The sequence below is a fragment of the Sebastes fasciatus genome, chromosome 15, assembly GCF_043250625.1.
Source record: "Sebastes fasciatus isolate fSebFas1 chromosome 15, fSebFas1.pri, whole genome shotgun sequence".
Lineage (NCBI taxonomy): Eukaryota > Metazoa > Chordata > Actinopteri > Perciformes > Sebastidae > Sebastes > Sebastes fasciatus.
The window spans coordinates 10,972,855-10,990,132 of record NC_133809.1 but is presented as its reverse complement, the minus strand read 5'-3'; the positions used below and the strand labels follow the sequence as shown (position 1 = coordinate 10,990,132).

At 40.7% G+C, this 17,278-nt stretch overlaps 1 protein-coding gene across 21 annotated transcripts in view; it reads right to left on the bottom strand.

The window, feature by feature from the left end:
- Positions 1–15,089, bottom strand: part of LOC141783213 (traf2 and NCK-interacting protein kinase-like) — a 74,758-nt gene extending 59,669 nt beyond the window's left edge. For 10 of the 21 annotated variants that reach the window (XM_074660350.1, XM_074660352.1, XM_074660361.1 and 7 more), the window contains exons 1-2: positions 14,637–14,830; positions 395–460 (exon numbers count right to left, since the gene is read on the bottom strand). In XM_074660350.1, coding sequence (XP_074516451.1) covers positions 395–460; positions 14,637–14,693 — 123 coding nt within the window. In that variant the 5' untranslated portion in view covers positions 14,694–14,830. Of the gene's footprint in view, positions 1–394; positions 461–14,636 lie in introns of all 21 variants that reach the window. The other 11 variants (XM_074660368.1, XM_074660369.1, XM_074660353.1 and 8 more) reach the window with 3 other exon arrangements.
- Positions 15,090–17,278: the final 2,189 nt, after the last annotated feature.

Genomic DNA, 17,278 nt, shown 5'->3' with positions numbered 1-17,278 from the left:
TCCCAGAGAAACCCCCCTGAATACCTAATCTAGAAGGGACAAATTATAAACCCCTTGCACAGGTCTAGAAAGTAATGCAAATACAAGCAGCGAAGGAGAGAGAAAGTGAAGAGAAATTCTCCTAAAAGCACTTCAATGTGTCCCAGTTTCTGCTTCTCCTCTCTCCGCATTGAAGTCTCTTTTACATTCGCTCCATTTCTCTAAAGCTTGCGCGCCGTCTTTATCTCCTGTCTTCTCTGTTTCCGTCAGTCACAGTGCACATTTCTATTCTTTATTCCATACAGGCTACTTGGAGAGAATGGAGAACAAAAGCTGATAACAATGGGGAGCGTGCGGTGCTATCACAACGACAGACTAATATGGGTATCAGGGTCTGTTTATGTGTGTATCTTACCTTGTACACCTGCCCGTAGGTGCCGTTTCCCACCAGCTCAACCAGCTCAAAGATGCCAGCGGGATCCTAGAATGACAAAGGAAACATAGTGGGATCATTAGGATGAACAGGACTAATAGAAGCGTTAATACCTCAATGCAACAAGGTACAGCGTATATGTTGAATCAGATTTAGACTGTAAGCCTATATCAGTGTGAACAGATTCCTAAAAAAACGTGAGAAATCCACAATGATAAATACAGTAAGGAGGCAGCTCACTGAGGAGTGATGGCTAAAATCTGTCATTACGGAAACATGCTTGCAGAATACAGTCCTGATTGGCAAGAAATATTAATCAACTTTAACCGGTTTTGACACTATTATGCAGTGTCCTGCTGGCATAAAACGCCTGCAGGTAGAAAAGCCTGTTGAATTGTTTGGTAAGGTAAGGTTAGGTAAGGTTAGGTAAGGTTAGTCACTCTCAAAGAGCCTGAGGCAGAAAACAGATAACCACAGCATTAATAAAGAATGGATTGATAAGTATGCATTTATCTTGCCAATGTTCAAACCTGAATGCCTCATTTGCAATAAAACAATGCTGCAAAAGAATTCAATCTTAGGCGTCACTATTCGATAAGGCATGCAACTTCAGATACCACACAACCCGCATCACATTTATAAAAGATGGGAATTCATTTCAGCTTCACCTATCCTACTGTAGGCTGCTGCTTAGTACACAACTATGAAAACAAGCACAGCTTTGTGAGTGAGGTAGGCCTGACTCCTGCATCGGGTTGTGTAGGTCAGTGGTTCCCAAACTCTTTCATGTCAAGCACCCCTAAACTGACACAAATTAGACCCACGGACCCCCATTTGATAAGATTTTGTCTCCCATCTGGTAGGATTTTGGCTTTTAGATGTTTTATTACCGTAAGTGTATGAAACCCATGACCAAAATAGTCATACATTCTGTCATTGTTACTTATGGATGGAATTATTGTGACAATAAATGATTCCCCTTTTTAATGGGGACCTCCTAGAAGTCCCTTAAGGACCCCTGGGGGTTCCCCGGACCCAACTTTGAAAAGCACTGGTGTTGGCTTCTCGCTAACAATAAGCTGGCAGATTGATTTATAACGTCTTTAGTACCCTCGGAGTAGAACACACATATTTGGGGTTGGTAAATCATTCCTGTTTTTGGGGTTGCGAGATATCCTAAATACCAAAACACATTTTTTTTTTTTCCTCCTCACATTTTCTGAATTCATTAGTAGTCTGAGGGCCGACGGTCACTGTGCTACACTATGATACTGAACATTGTAAACATATACTGCTACATATCAGCATGTTAGCATTGTCATTGTGAGCCTAGTACAGGCACAGAGCCACTAGCATGGCTGTAGACTCTTAGTCCTATAATCCATATTACAACATGTTGCTGTAATATTACATTGTTAAAGATGGATAACTGCATCTTTAACAATGGTGTGAGTTGGACCTCTAACCCACGCAGTGCTGATGTCTTACTCTACCAGCTGAGCTCTCTGAGTGTTGACACATTGGGTCTGAAATGCAGCGCTGGATTGTTTTAGGCTTGTGTCCAGACTGGCTAATAACTTAAGCCAACAGTCGCTAGGTTGCCAACACGGAACCCGACGCATCTCTGACAAGGAGCAACTTGAACAGAGCATAGAACCCATTGACCCCCGAACACACACACACACACACACACCTCCCCCTTCCTCTCTGCGATGTGTTGCTACGGCATTCCAACAATAGCTGGTATTCACCCTCTCCTTCCTTCTCTCTCTCTCTCTCTCTCTCTTTTCACACTCTCTCTGCTCCACCAGCTTCTGTTCTCCAACCAGCCGAAGTCCATCTATGTCTCTCTCACTCTTTTATCTACACATGCTTTCTTTCTCTCCTTCATTCCTGACCATGTCCAGGACGAGTCCCTCTTTTCAACGCTCATTCCAGCAGAAACACAGAGGCCCTTTTTACCAGCTTCTATAACTGTATGTCTCTTTTCTCCCTGTGCATCCTGCTCGCTATTAAAAAGGAGGAGGTGTAAATCATGAGTTTCATCGCGATACGATATTATATCGATTCTTTGGACAACAAACGATATTTGCTGATCTCACAAAGTCTGCCACAATACGATTTTGATTCCAAAATCAACATGCTCACTTTATGATAATCACATGCAGTTTGGGGCAAGTCATAGTCAAGTCAGCACACTGACAGCTGTTGTTGCCTGTTGGGCTGCAGTTTGCCATGTTATGATTTGAGCATATTTTTTATGCTAAATGCAGTACCTGTGAGGGTTTCTGGACAATATTTGTCATCATTTTGTGTTGTTAATTGATTTCCAATAATAAATATGTACATACATTTGCATAAAGCAAGCATATCTGTCCACTCCCATGTTGATACGAGTATTAAATACAATAAATATGGCAAATCTCTCTTTAAGGTGAACAGATAAAATTTTTTTAGTAATTTGCGATCAATCGTGATTAATCATGGACAATCACGCGATTAATCGCGATCAAATATTTTAATCGATTGACAGCCCTAGTATCGATGTTTTCACTATGCATCGATATATTGGATCGTTGACCATTGAAACGATAAATATCGATCCAGGCCGATGTATCGTTAAATCCCTATTAAAAAGTTTTGTATTCATTTTGGGTTTTAACCGTCCGCACTTTGTACCTCTTCTTTTCTGTGGAGACGTCAGAGCTAACGTTGGGCCCTCATGTACTCAAGAATTACATAATCAAAATGTCTATTATCAGCAATCCTACACTGTAATGATCTAATAACCAGTGTGAGGATTTGTAAGGCTCTATCTCTGTGGATTCCCTTGAGCTTACAGCCAATTCTACTGGGCCGGTTAAAAATAGACCAATATCCAAGGTCAGTTCTGTCATTTCCCCCCCCCTTTTTCTTTTTCGAAAATGTCTCTTCAATATCATCTAGGGACGAGCCAAAGCAGATGTATAAAAACGAGATCTCCTATTGGGGGCAAAGCTGGAGGCTTACTTCGTTGCCGATTCACAGAAATAAACTGCGGTATTGTGTAGATCCGCGCCGGGACTCATGCAAACCTCGAGAACAGACGATATTACACGATACCCACTTTTCACAGACAATTCCCCTCTCAATAAAGTGTCTCTTTATTTCCGTTCTGAAAAGCCACACATGCACCGACTATTTCCATCCCCGTCTCTCTAACCTCGTCATTTTCTCTCTCCTGCGTCTTTCATTCACGGTCTCTCCTCTATTTTTTTTTATTTTTTTTTTTTTATCAGACACTTTGTTGCTTTCTCACTTTCAGCAATTCGCTTTCATGCCATGCGTGTGAATTTGCAGCTGAACTTTCAGCTAACTTTGCTGGCAAAAACACGCAGATCAGTGTGCTGTCACAGTACACAGAGAAGGAAATGACTTTACAAGTGCATTTTGGGGCGCTACTGTATAATACTGTGAACACGCTCAAATCGTCTGAATGCGTATGGTGTTTGTAAAGGCTTCTTTCACTCTTTCCTCTGTTCTTCCTCTCCCTCTCTTTGTCTCCCTCGCTCTTTCTCTATATGTTTGTTTCTGCGGGTCTCAGCAGACCTGTCAACCTGTCAGCTCTTTCTGAAGACAGGCCCTTTTCTTGCTCTCTCCATCCTTTTCCTGTCGTTTTTTTGTTTTTTCACCCTTATTCCTCTGTTGTGTGCAGCAGCAGACACTCACACGCACTTTCCCCTCACATACAAACACACACATTCTCTCACACTCCGTCTCAAGTACATCCTCCCGCTGTCTCGCTCTCTCGCGCTCTCATAACCACACACACACTGTGCCAAAAGCGCACTCCTACACAAGGGCTAGTGTTCAAATGTTCTAACGAGTGTGAGTGGGCTCAAAATGAAGAGTGTGCGTCTAGCTAAACGCGTGTGCGAAAAAAAGAGAGTCAGAGAGAGAGAGAGACTGCGAGCCTCTTTCAGCGGTGCAGACAGCAGCATTCTGCAAGCTCTGCAACTGTTTGCCTTTGCTATCAGGCCTTCAAGCTTATGCAGGTAGATTTTTTCCTCACCTCGCTTCCTTTTTCTCTCTCCAAGTGTGTGTGTTTGTGTGTGTGTGTTTGGCAGCTGTGTGAATTAACTCTCAGAGCTGCATACAAAGTTCTGACAGCAACTCCCAAGACGCATCTGAGGATGCACTCTCTTTCTCTTTTTATACAACAGAAACATTCACACACACAGAATGCTGTAAATGCATATAAGCCCCACAAGCACACAAGAAGACGCATGATGTATAGGCATGCACGTGGTGGAGCCCACGACCTCCATGCACAACATACAGAACGAGTGCTGTGGCTAGAGAAACGGAGCGCTTTTGCTGCTCCAGTTCATACGTGTCCTGAGGCTAGAAAGTATATACAGCACGATATCATTCATATTTTATGGGCCACTTGAGAGAGAATGAGCTCTCGGCGTGCGCTGGGCTTTGTCAGTGCGTCTGCATGTGTGTGTATGCACGTCTGTGTGTCAGATGTTTAGAGCTCCCTATGACTGAGCGCTTTTGACCCCTTCCCCTTTTCTTATTTGGTGTTCTTTCCTTTTTTGAGCGTTTGCCAGCGTCACATGACTGTCACATGACCTCACTGGTGGTGGCCGATGAATCACGGTGTGTGTGCGTGTGTGTGTGTGTGTGTGTGTGTGTTTGTGTCTAAAGCCCCTTTCACACATGTACAGCAACCCTGAACTTATCTAGACGTTACCCGGAGGAGCTGTAAGTGAGATCGCAAATGTCTGAATCATTCGGACGGGACATTAAACAGACTTTACCCCTCCACAGCTCCCCTAGTGCAAAGTCCGTGTAATGTCCGATTGAGCCCGTGTGTGAAAAGAGACGGTCATTGTCCGGAGAATTCACAGCGAGCAAGTGGGCGTGTTGATGACGATTCTATCATGCGGCTGGCGCAAAAAACGAAAGAAAACAAACATTTGAGGGTGAAGAAGAGGGGTCATTTACACAAAGAGGCCAATGAAAATGTGGAGAGACGACGAGATTCGGGAACTTATGTCAGTGAGGTAAGGGACGACGCCGAAATCGTCAGAAAAATTCAAGGAACATAGAGTTACAACAATTAATCAATTAGTTGTCAACTTTTAAATTAACGATTACTCGGTTTGAGTAATTTTTGAAGAAAAAAAAGTCATAATTCTCTGATTCCAGCTTCTTAAATGTGAATATTTTCTGGTTTCTTTCCTCCTCTATGACAGTAAACTTAAAATCTTTGAGTTGTGGACAAAACAAGACATTTGAGAACGTCATTTTGGGCTTTGGGAAACACACATTTTTCAAAATTTTCTGACATTTTATAGGCCACACAACTCATAGATGAATCGGGAAAATAAAATAAATAATTGTTAGTTGCAGCTGTAAAGAAATAGCAAAAGAGACTCGGTTGTTATGAACCAGCTACATAACCGCGCCATGCCCTGCCCCTGCATGCTCTACCCAGGCTTCAACGCCTCACCCAAACCAAACGAAGTATTTCCAGAAGGTAAGAATGGGTCGATAACGGACAATCTCCTGTTGTGTGCTACATGTGTGATTGGGCAACTCAAAAATCAGGTCCGGATATTGTGCATATGAGAGAACGGCTTCCAGGTGCAGTGAGTAGGATCAGGTGGCATCTAGCAGTGAGGTTGCAGATTGCAACCATGACACCTCTCCCGTGTGCCAAGCGTGTAGGGGAACTACGGCCAGCTCCATGAAAAAGACCCGCTCCCTGTATAATATAAATGTCTCATTCTAAGGTAACGAAAACACAACGATTCTTATTTTCAGGTGATTATACACTAAAGAAAACATACTTTTAAATATTATATTCCATTTCTGCCAATAGATCCCCCTAAATATATATTACACAGTGGTCCTTTAAAGAAGTATTTCACTGTGAAGCTGCTGAATAACAGTAACACATTATAAAGAGCTTCTAAAAGTGCTGAGAGAAGTAAGTCTGAGGTTCACACAGACACACATCAGTTCTCCAAAATGTCAAGTTTTGAGAAGAGGTTAACTTAAACCCTGATGACGTGGCGGTTTCTCTTTGTAATCTTCCTTATCGACCAGACATCTGAGAATTTCCCAAACCCACAAAGCAGCGTGACTTCCTTCTATTTCTGTGAGAACAAGTTTAAAGAAAAGTTTGATTTGCGAGGCCTTCACGCAACAACAGCGAGGACATGTTTGTCCTTAAGAAAGGACACGGTCTGCCTGACCTCAATCACCACTTATCTACAAGTCAGAAGAAGTTATCTTGCTACTAGCATTCAGTGCAAAGCATGACATTTATTGGTCATAGACGGCTAATCTCCATTTTAATTCCTTACACACACCTCATACAACCCACTACAAGAAGAGAGCTTTTCTACTGACATCCCTGTACATCTGCAGATAAAAAAATCTGTTGTGGTGCCAATTTCCTTTGCCATTTCTTCACGACAAGGAGAGGGTTGTTTGCCAAAGTAGGATGAAGTAGGATTAACTTTGGGCACGAGGACACCGAGATGGATGCGCCACTGGATCCACTCTTTTCTTTGAATGAACAGGGGATATTGGTCCATTAGAAATAATGGCTTTTAGAGTGCACGGCTGCAGTTCTTGTGAAAGCCACTTTACCACAACATGTGTGAGGACTTTTACTGACTGCGTCCATTCTTTCATTCCTCAACCTGTATCCTTAATCCTCTCTTCTGCATTCATAACCTTCACTCTTACCCAACCCATGAGTTAATCCTCGGTCGAATATTAAAACTAGAACAAACGCCCTCATTAAAATCAGGTGCAAAACACATACAACGCATTTCCTCGTTCCGCGCTGGACCACAACTGCTGAGATGTTATGAAATGTGACTCATCTGCTGATCATCACATACAACAATAGTTCTCAAGGTTTCCTGCGAATAGCTCTGTCTAATCCTGCTGCTATGTTGTGGGTCAATTTGACCTATTTAAGATTTAGAGTTAGAGAAAAGCCGTTCATGAATTCAAATGACGTTTCCTCATTATAGCACATGATCGTGTGTGTGTGTGACAAAGACTCCTGAGTTGAAACATACTGTATATACGTGCCTCGTGCCTTAATAAAAGACTTTCAATGTACATCAGAGTGCCTCGAATGTCTTTGAATTGACGATTAAGGAAATTACTTTGTGAACGAGGAAGCCGAGTGGTAAATGTTAATTATTAATCTGCCGTCACTTGCCAAATTCTGAAGAGCACTTGAGATTATCCCTCCACCTTTCAGCCCTCTTCGTCTTTGTTTTGTCGTCTCTGGCTGACACTCAACTTTTCCAGATAACTCTTCAAAATCAAGTGACAGAAGGACAAACACTTAAAAAGCTGAGTAAACAAACTCGCAAATACAACATCTAGTTTTGTCAGCCAAGTCTTGTCAGCCATGTCAAATTTAATTGTGTAAAGAATACAAATGCTGCTCTATGTTAACAGAGAAAATCACAGGCGGTAACCTGCGGATCAAAGGAGGTTTTATTAGCAGGAAACATCTATTTGCCACAGAGACCTTGGCAAGGTTTGTCTTATCAGCTTAAGGCCAAACATTTCTCTATACAGCCGTCACACAAATACACCCATTGTATCTGTAAATCAACACGTGACATGTGGATTAAGAGGAAATGAAATTTATGTCAATATTTGAACCTGTTTTATGAGTTAAAAACACCGATAGTGCAATAGGTGAATATTAACTTCCATAAAAACGGAAATAAAATCAGTGCAGATATGAGAAGCTGCAATTTCAAAACAAACTGCACTTATTATAGACAAAATAACATTGTTCTTTGTGTTCGTGTAAAGTCATGAAAAGAACAATTTAGACCTACTAACACTTATACCACCAACTACATATCTCCTTGTATACAGTAGGGCTACAGCTTCTTATCAGTTCATCTGTTGAGTCTGTTCTCTGTTGCGTTCCTGCAGCTAAAAAGTTAGACTAAGTACTGAATTTTCCTCGCAGAGGAGTGAAGTTATGACTATGTCAACCAGACCTGAGTTAAACATTTCTATTTATACAGTTGCTTTAGCACACTTACATGCCAGTTACATGGGGTTTGCAACAGAGTGCAGTGCTATAAAGTTAAGATAATTAAAACGGCACTGATCAATAGTTTTATTATGTATAATAGTTTTTATTTTATCTGATGTGAAAGGGGACACACTTAGCATTTTAGCATCTTTCAGCTCATTGTTTTGGTATAATGGTCTGACCGCAACTTTGCTGTTTTGATTCATTATCACTGCACTCTCGTCTATGGAGGACCACCAGTGTCACACAGATAGTAATAAAGCATTTCATTAATTAATAGCTAATTGTACAAAATAAATTCCAATTATGCATATATTTACAAATTCCTTTACTAATATATAAATAAATAGACAAAATTACAAAGTAATTTATTATTTGATATTTTAATGGGCAATAAAAATATTAATGATTGATATATATATATATATATATATATATACTGTATATAATATATATAAAATGTGAATCCATTAATTAATAGTTCAAATTAAAAAGGGAATTAGAAAAACAATATAAAAGTCAATAAGTACATAATTTAAAAATATATCAATGAATTCATAAAAAATAATGGAATTAAAAATACATATTTTAATCAGGCATTTAAAAGGGCAATTTCCTTTCCCATTTGCATTTCCATTTCTCTGCTGCTTTTTGTTTTCCTATTAGCTATTCGATTTGCTTAGTACTTATTGACTGTTTCATGTTGTTTTGGTAAATCCCTTTTTAATTTATACTATTTATTGATGATTAATATTTAATTTGTTAACTATTTTTATAATTCCTCTTCTAATTGTCTATTAAAATATCTAAATTTAAAAATTACTATTTCTGTGACACTTGAAGTCCTCCATACTCATCAACCTAGTTTCCAGCAGGTAGCCGTTTTCCGCAATAAGATCTGACAACCTGACTGTACGCTACCTGCCCGGCACCAAACAACAAACTAGTGAACATAGTGGATCATTAGCAGCGAAATAAAAACCCTCAGATGTAAGTGGCCAGCAAAACAGAGCTAAGAGATAGTGAATATACATTCCTCAGGTGGCTAAAAACAAAACTCCAAATGAATGCTAATGCTGCTCTGTGTCTGGTGGAGTCAGTAATGCAGTAAAATGTCTATACGAGACTCAAAAATGGGGAAAAATGTATTTAGAAAGCAAATAATAAGTCTTTCAAAACTCCCCCTAGCTGGTCCCTCTCCAGATAATGCAGGTCCACTGTAGTGCGCATATAAAGCATATGTTTCTGTGCGCTCGGCAGCAGCCAGGTGAGTGCAGTTAGTGTCTATAGAAAGTGAATTACAGAGAAGTGAGATGGATTGAATTAGAGACCCTAAGAGGATGATAGGAGTCATGCCGGGGCCGGGTCTGTCTCTTATAAAACCACTTACACTTAACAACATGGCTCACCACTGCTTGCTTTTACAAGGAGATGCTGTAATTCCCAGGACGTCTCACCCAGACATGTACAGTACATTAACGGGAGTCAACTCTTAATCACAGATTTACAGCCCCGACAAAGACGACGATGCGCGCCGCAGAGTTTGTCCAACTGTGATGCTAATGAACCCATCCGCCTCCCTCGCCTTCCATCCGTCTCTGCCAAGTTGTCATCTCACACCTTTTGCTGTCATCCCTCTGTCCTTCCCTCCCCTCCTCCCATCATCATTCATCTCTTTTTCTTCATCTCAATTTTTCATCATCGTTTCAAGCCATCTTTCTTGCCTTTCCTGCCCTGGCAGCACCAAGCGAGTCACACACACAACGGAGGGATTCAGCTCCTACTATGGACTTGTTTATGCACATGATTCCTTCAAGCACTTCAGATCAAGTGTACAGTATGTGTAATACTATGTGTGTATGAGAGGAGAGGAAAGGGAAGACAGAGAGAGTCAGGGAGAGTGTGGATCGTGTTTTAATTACTGCTGCCAATCGATTCACAAATGAATCACACATTTTTTATCCGTTCAAACTGTACCTTAAAGAGAGATTTATCAAGTATTTAATACTCTCATCAACATGGAAGTGGAAAAATATGCTTGCTTTATGCAAATTATGTATATACTGGAAATCAATTAACAAAACAATGACAAATATTGTCCAGAAACCCTCACAGGTACTGCATTTAGCAGAAAAGAAATATGCTAAAATCATAACATGGCAAACTGAAGCCAACAGGCAACAACAGCTGTCAGTGTGTCAGTGTGCTGACTTGACTATGACTTGCCCCAAAACTGCATGTGATTATCATAAAGTGGGCATGTCTGTAAAGGGGAGACTCGTGGGTAGCCATAGAACCCATTTTCATTCACGTATCTTGAGGTCAGAAGTCAAGGGACCCCTTTGAAAATGGTCATGGAAGTTTTTCTTCGCCAAAAATTTGCGCAAATTTGGAGGGGTTATTTACTCTCCTTCGTGACATAGATGGTACCAATAGATTCCTTCAGTGTTTTAGTTTCAAATGATGCCAGCTTTAGCTCTAAAACTGAGCTCGCTATAACCTAAAAATCGCAAGATGTGTTAATGTGTTAAAGAAATTAGTAGCATTAAAACAAATTTAATTAACACATTATTATCGCATGTCCTAAAAAGCATGTTGAAACATTATTATTTAAAGTTATGATCTAGAAGATCACAGCTTTGTTAATTTTTTTTATGTTTTGGTATCGTCTTTGCTTGTGGTGTTTTTGTGCTGCACTTCCACAAAATCATTAGGAAATCAGACAGTGTGGCCACTCTGAAGTCTCTTTCTTTGAATTTCAAATCGACTCTATCTGCTCAGAAGCTGTGCTTACACTAACTACAAACCACTGGTGTTTTTGCTGGAAACATGAACGACATCACTTCATGTGCATGAGTGAATATTCCTGGCAAAACCTGTCCTCAACCTGAATGTTTAAGACTGAATCACTAATTTCCTAAATCAGCTGGTGATAGCAGGCATCAAAAAGACGTTTACATAAAAAAATGTCATTGATTACTGATTTAATTTTGCAGATTTTTTGTGCATACAGAGCCAAGTTACATCTTTGTGCTTGTGCAGCAGAGAATTAAAGACTTGGATGTGGCTCCATCAGTGACTTGAGAGGGAGGAGGAGGGAAATAGGTCAACTAGAAGCAGGCTGGCAGAGTGGAAAGGAGGGTGGGAGGGAGAGAGGCATTTCTCAGCGACAGACTGCCATACAGTATATAGACTATTCATGAATAAGCTCTGTGTAAGCCTTGGGCACTGCTGTGGCCCCGTTACTATGGCGGCCGTGGTGAGGGGCCGAGGAATGCGGCCTTACTGGGCAACGGGGATGGAGGAGGGAGGGAGGGAGGGAGGGAGGAGATCTGGAGAGGGGTCTTTGCTTCGGACTACTTTAGTCACTGGTCACATCGCCACCTTTTAGCCCGAGCACAGCCTCTGTCGCTTTCTTCTTCTTCGCTCTGTCTCTCATTGTGCCTCTAAAGTCTCTCTAAGCTCAATTCATCTTCAAATCCCTCGCTGAATCCATCGTTCATCCCTCTCTGCGGTCTTTTTCCTCTCTGTCTTTCTCTGACCGTGTCACCGTTCCTTCATCCTCGCCGGCTCTCTCTTTCATCTCAGATCTCACACCTGAGTCCCTGCACAGCACATTTATGCATCGCCAGTGTGTGTGTGTGTGCACGCGCTAGTGTGAGCGTCTATACTTCCTGCTGGTTCACCATCTGTTGCTCTCGTCAGCTGACTGGATGAACCCGTGCTTCTGACGCCTCTGATCTACACTGTCTGCATAAAAACCACAGCGTTCGACCTGTTTTGGTCGTCATTGTGAGTCACACACACACACAAATAACGCCGGGAACATTTCTACGTCTGACTCTGACTTTGGCCTTTCCCACTAGAGCGAAGCATGCAGCATCCGTACAGGTGCCGGGGGTTGATGTGCGACACCAGTTAAATGTCGCAGCGAGCCGACGAGGCACACCAGAAAAGAGAGCAAGAGAGAAATACAAAGAGAAAAAGTGCAGAGACAGCGAAACATAAAAAGCCACTTCTCTCTACTTCCCACTCAATTCTGCCTGCCTCTTTGTATCAGTGTGTGTGTGTGTGTGTGTGTGTGTGTGTGTGTGTGTGTGTGTGAGAGATGGTCAGTGTGCCCAAGAGGAGCTGAGCAAGACACACACACACACACAATCCCCCATTACCACCACCAATGCCAGTATTATAATCGCCCCCCCTCTCCACCTCGTCAGAGCCAGCTGACCTACTTCCTGTCTAGCCAGTCCAGTGGTTGACTGTACACTCATCTGAGATTGTGTATGTGTGTGTGTGTGTGTGTGTGTGTGTTGGGAGGGGGAGGGGAGTTGGGGGGGTTTCATGATAAGTCAAAATACACGATGGAAAGATGGAAAAATGTGAAGGACGGGAACAGAAGTGGAACAGTGCAGATGGAGAGATAGAGAGAGACGGAGGTAGAGAAAGAGTGTGCGCTGTAACTAGATGCTGTCCAGACATGTTGAGGGATTAATCTTTGGTTCCATCGAAACTTCCACTGTCAAATGATCACTATTGATGAGACTACTCACATAAACACATGATCATGCCATGTAAAAACAAATGGGAGCATTTCTATGTGCGCGTGTGTCCTTGTATCTGCCCGAGTCACAGTGAGAGACGTGTGCGCTTGACATTACGCCTCTGAGACAACAGGACAAGCATGGGCTGACTCCCAATGCACAGACACTTCCTTCCTCTTCCTCATTCCTCTTCATCTCCCTGTCTGTCTGTCTCACTCTCCCTCTCTTCTTCTTCTTTCATGTTCTCCTTTCCATTCTACCTCCAATAACATCCTGGTGAAAACACACCACCACTGCACACGCTGCAGGTTGTAAACCTCAAAAGTAGCATTTGTTATCGACATTTCATCCACCTCAAACCCTGTGTGAACATTACTCTTCATCGGGGAGGTGGGCAGAGAGAGGCAAACGCTAAGAGACAGGGCGGCTGGCAGATATAGACGGGGAGGTGCATTCAGTCAGTCACACGGACAAGACGCTGGGAAAAACGGGCGATAAAACTGATGGACAAAGGATGAGCTAGGTTAGATGGATGAGCAGTTGTGACTCCAGCAGAAACAGAGAGACATGAACAGAGAGAAAGAAAGAGACACAAAAAGCAGACATGGAAACAGGTGAAGCAGACAACAACTGCATTGTGTGTGTGTGTGTGCGTGCAGCAAACAGGTCTTCAGCTGGAGCCCTTTTTCTCATGTGCAGCATCCCTTACTTACCATACATTCAGAATAACACACACCATGCCCAGCGAAGCGAGAACATGGGTATATCCATGCATAAACACAAGCGCAGGAGGCTGTGTGTGTGTGTGTGTCTGTGAGTGTGTGTTGTGGTTTTTGCAGGCACTGGATGAACAAAAGAACTGGCTATTGCAGCATGCAAAAGCTTTGATGGAGACTACAGGTAGGTAGGTAGGTAGGTAGGTAGGTAGGTTGTCACACACACAGACAGAGTAGTATAGCTCCAAAAACAGCAACTAGTTTACCATAAAGGAGGATGGGGGATTCTGGATAAATAAAAAAAATTGCTCTATAACACACAAGTCTGGCAGCAGTGTGTGTGGGTGAACTAGGTTAAATTCCTCTGCTGTCTGAATAGAAATAGGCCTATAATAAAATAAAAAAACAGACACACAACCCTCCTCTAAATCCAGGTCAGCATAATCCCAGCAGCTAAACTCAGCATCACACACACACCATCAAACCTTCCTGTTATACTGACTTGAATGAAGATAGTAATTCTGATTCTGTAATTTTTGCCCTTTGTCTTCGTTTTCAATTGTTATGTTTGTTTGTTTTATGTCTGCAAGCGTGTAACTGTGGTGCTGCCTATCTATCTTGGCCAGGACACTCTTGGAAAAGAGATTTTTAATCTCAATGAGTTAAATAAAGGTTAAATAAATAAAAAATAAAAGATATAAGCATGATGCAGCTGTCAGGTTATTTAATGTCTATATATAATTTGATCTATAATCTGACACATTTGTGGTGGCCTCCCACACATCCTCTTCTTGCAGCCTCTCCTCTGCCTGGGTTGCTATTCAGGGAATCAGGTGCAGGTTTCTCTCACATGTGTAGATGTGTAAAAAAAAAAAAATGTTAAATCTTACCCTCAAAGCAGAGAGGTCGATTTCATCCAGACTCCGAGCCGGAGAGTCAGTCGCCATGATGATGGAGGGCACAAAAAGCCGCTCTCTGTTATCCTGAAACGGCCTCTGCTGTCACGACTGTGTGGTCCCTCTTTCTGCTGCTTCTGTCTCTGTCTCTCTCTATAAAGAATACCAGTGTCCTTCGGGTCAGCAGCAGAGCACAGCTAGAGGAGCTCGGCCGCGGAGAGGATGGGAAGCAGGAGAGCCGCGTGTTTACGCACCTCCAGGTCCATCATGTCTGTCTGTCTGCGGGCTGGAGACGAGGAGGAGCGGAGGAGGAAGGAAGGTGAAGCGCGGTGGAAAAGTGGATTAGTGCTGCTGCTACTACTGCTGCTGCTGCTGCTGCTGCTGCTAGTGCTGCTCGCTTGTCCTGGAAGCTGCTGCTGCTACTGCTGTGTGACAGCCAGTGAATATAGAGGAGGAGGAGGAGGAGGAAGAGCGCACTGCCTACTGCCTCCAAACCACGCCTGCTCTGCTCCAGGGCGGGGTTAGCTGAGGCTGAGAGGAGACAACAGAGGACTCCCAAACTAAACTCTCTCTCCTCCAACGACCCCTCACTTACCTACTGATGATATTATTATTAAATGATGTATGATGTCACCCTGAAGACATTTATTTATTTATTTTATTTTATTACATATATAAAACTGCACAAAATCCAGTCAAAAACAAAACAAGAAATGTGTTAGGAGAGGTCAAGAAGCCACAGGCTTATTTATACAAAGGACCTCCCCCTACCAACTTCAGGAGAAAAAAAACAGTAAAAAAAAAAAAAATCCAAACTAACATAATTTTAAAAATACAACAAAAGTTAAACAACAACAAGAAGTACACAACATTTGCAGAAAAAAGCCTAACCAAACAGTGGAAAACAATCCAATAAAAACAATGAAATACATACAAAAAACAGTACAGAAGAAAAGAAAATATATCTAAACATATAAAAAAATAATTAGACTTCATTAATTAAACATGACACGAGGACGTTTTCAGAAATGTTTTTAAGATACTTATTTATATGTATTGATATTATTGATTTATTTTGAGATAATAGAAATGATCTATCTTTTTATTATGGGTGGAGTTTTGTTTTTTTAATTTAATTTAAGAAACAAATAGAATTTAAGGGGAGACACCCCAAGTGAATAGGGTAAAACATTGAACTAGTAGATATCGCTAGGAAACTTCCCCAGTTGATAAGAAGTATTTTTTGTACCCCAAGTTTTTGGAAACTTTAGAGAGTAATAGAGTTAGAATATATAGAGTTAGAGTTAGAATATATATATATATATATATATAAAGAGAGAGAGAGAGAGAGAGAGAGAGAGAGAGAGAGAGAGAGAGAGAGATATTCATCAATAGTTATACATATATATATATATATATATATATATATATATATATAACTATTGATGAATTTAGGAGAACAAATTTAAATATATATATATATATATATATATATATATATATATAGAGAGAGAGAGAGAGATTCTAACTCTATTTTATATATATATGTATGTATATATACATATATATATATATATATATATATATATATATATATATATATATATATATATGGATAGACATGAAATCCACTTCAGTAAAACAACTACACAATTTATGAGATCAAAAACAACATTTAAGATGACACAGTCAAAATATAATTGTTATGAAAGGTATTGTAAAGCTATTGAATTGGCAACTAAACAACTAGATTTGGTCTTAAAGGTTTACTCCAGCAATTTAGTATTGCACTTTCATAAAGTTGGGGGCAGTAGGGGAAGAAGTATTCAGATATTTTACTGATAAAAAATACTCCATTACAAGTAAAAGTCCTGCATTCAAAATCGTACTTATGTAAAAGTACAAAAGTATTGTCATGAAAATATACTTAAAAGTAAAAGTACTCAATATTCAGAATGGCCCATTTCAGAATAATGTTATATTACTTAATTACAATTATTGATGTATTCATGTGTTCATCACTCTAACGTTGGAGCTGGTAAAAGTGGGGCTAATTTTAATTACCTAATATACTGCTGGGTAGCTTAATCTATAATAATCATAATTTTTTAGTTGATTTATATTTTGTGTTAATAATCTTAATCAGCAAAGTAAGTAGGTAATTTAAGTTATCAAATAAATGTAGTGGAGTAAAAAGTACAATATTTCTCTCCAAAAATGTAGTAGTGTAAAGTTGCATAAAATGGAAATATTCAAGTAAAGTACAAGAACCTCGAATTTGTACTTAAGTACAATACTTGAGTAAATGTATCCAACCACTGGTTGGGTGACTCAGAGACAGAGACAAACATCATTGTTTTCACAGGCTGAGTAATAGTGGAAGTCATTATGAGTGGGAACACATATTTAAAATATTCTTACTCTGTCAAGGATAAAAATAACTTTTGAGGGAACCCTAATCCCCAATTTAGGAGCCACTAAATTTGACGAAATGTAAGCAATGCAACAAGAAACCAGATTTGTTAACTAGTGAGAGACAGTTGAGTTACCTGGTGCAGATGAATACCTGTCTACTTATGTAGAAAACATTAGGCAGCTGACGTGAGAATGTGGTGTTACTGGCACTGCTTGGCAAT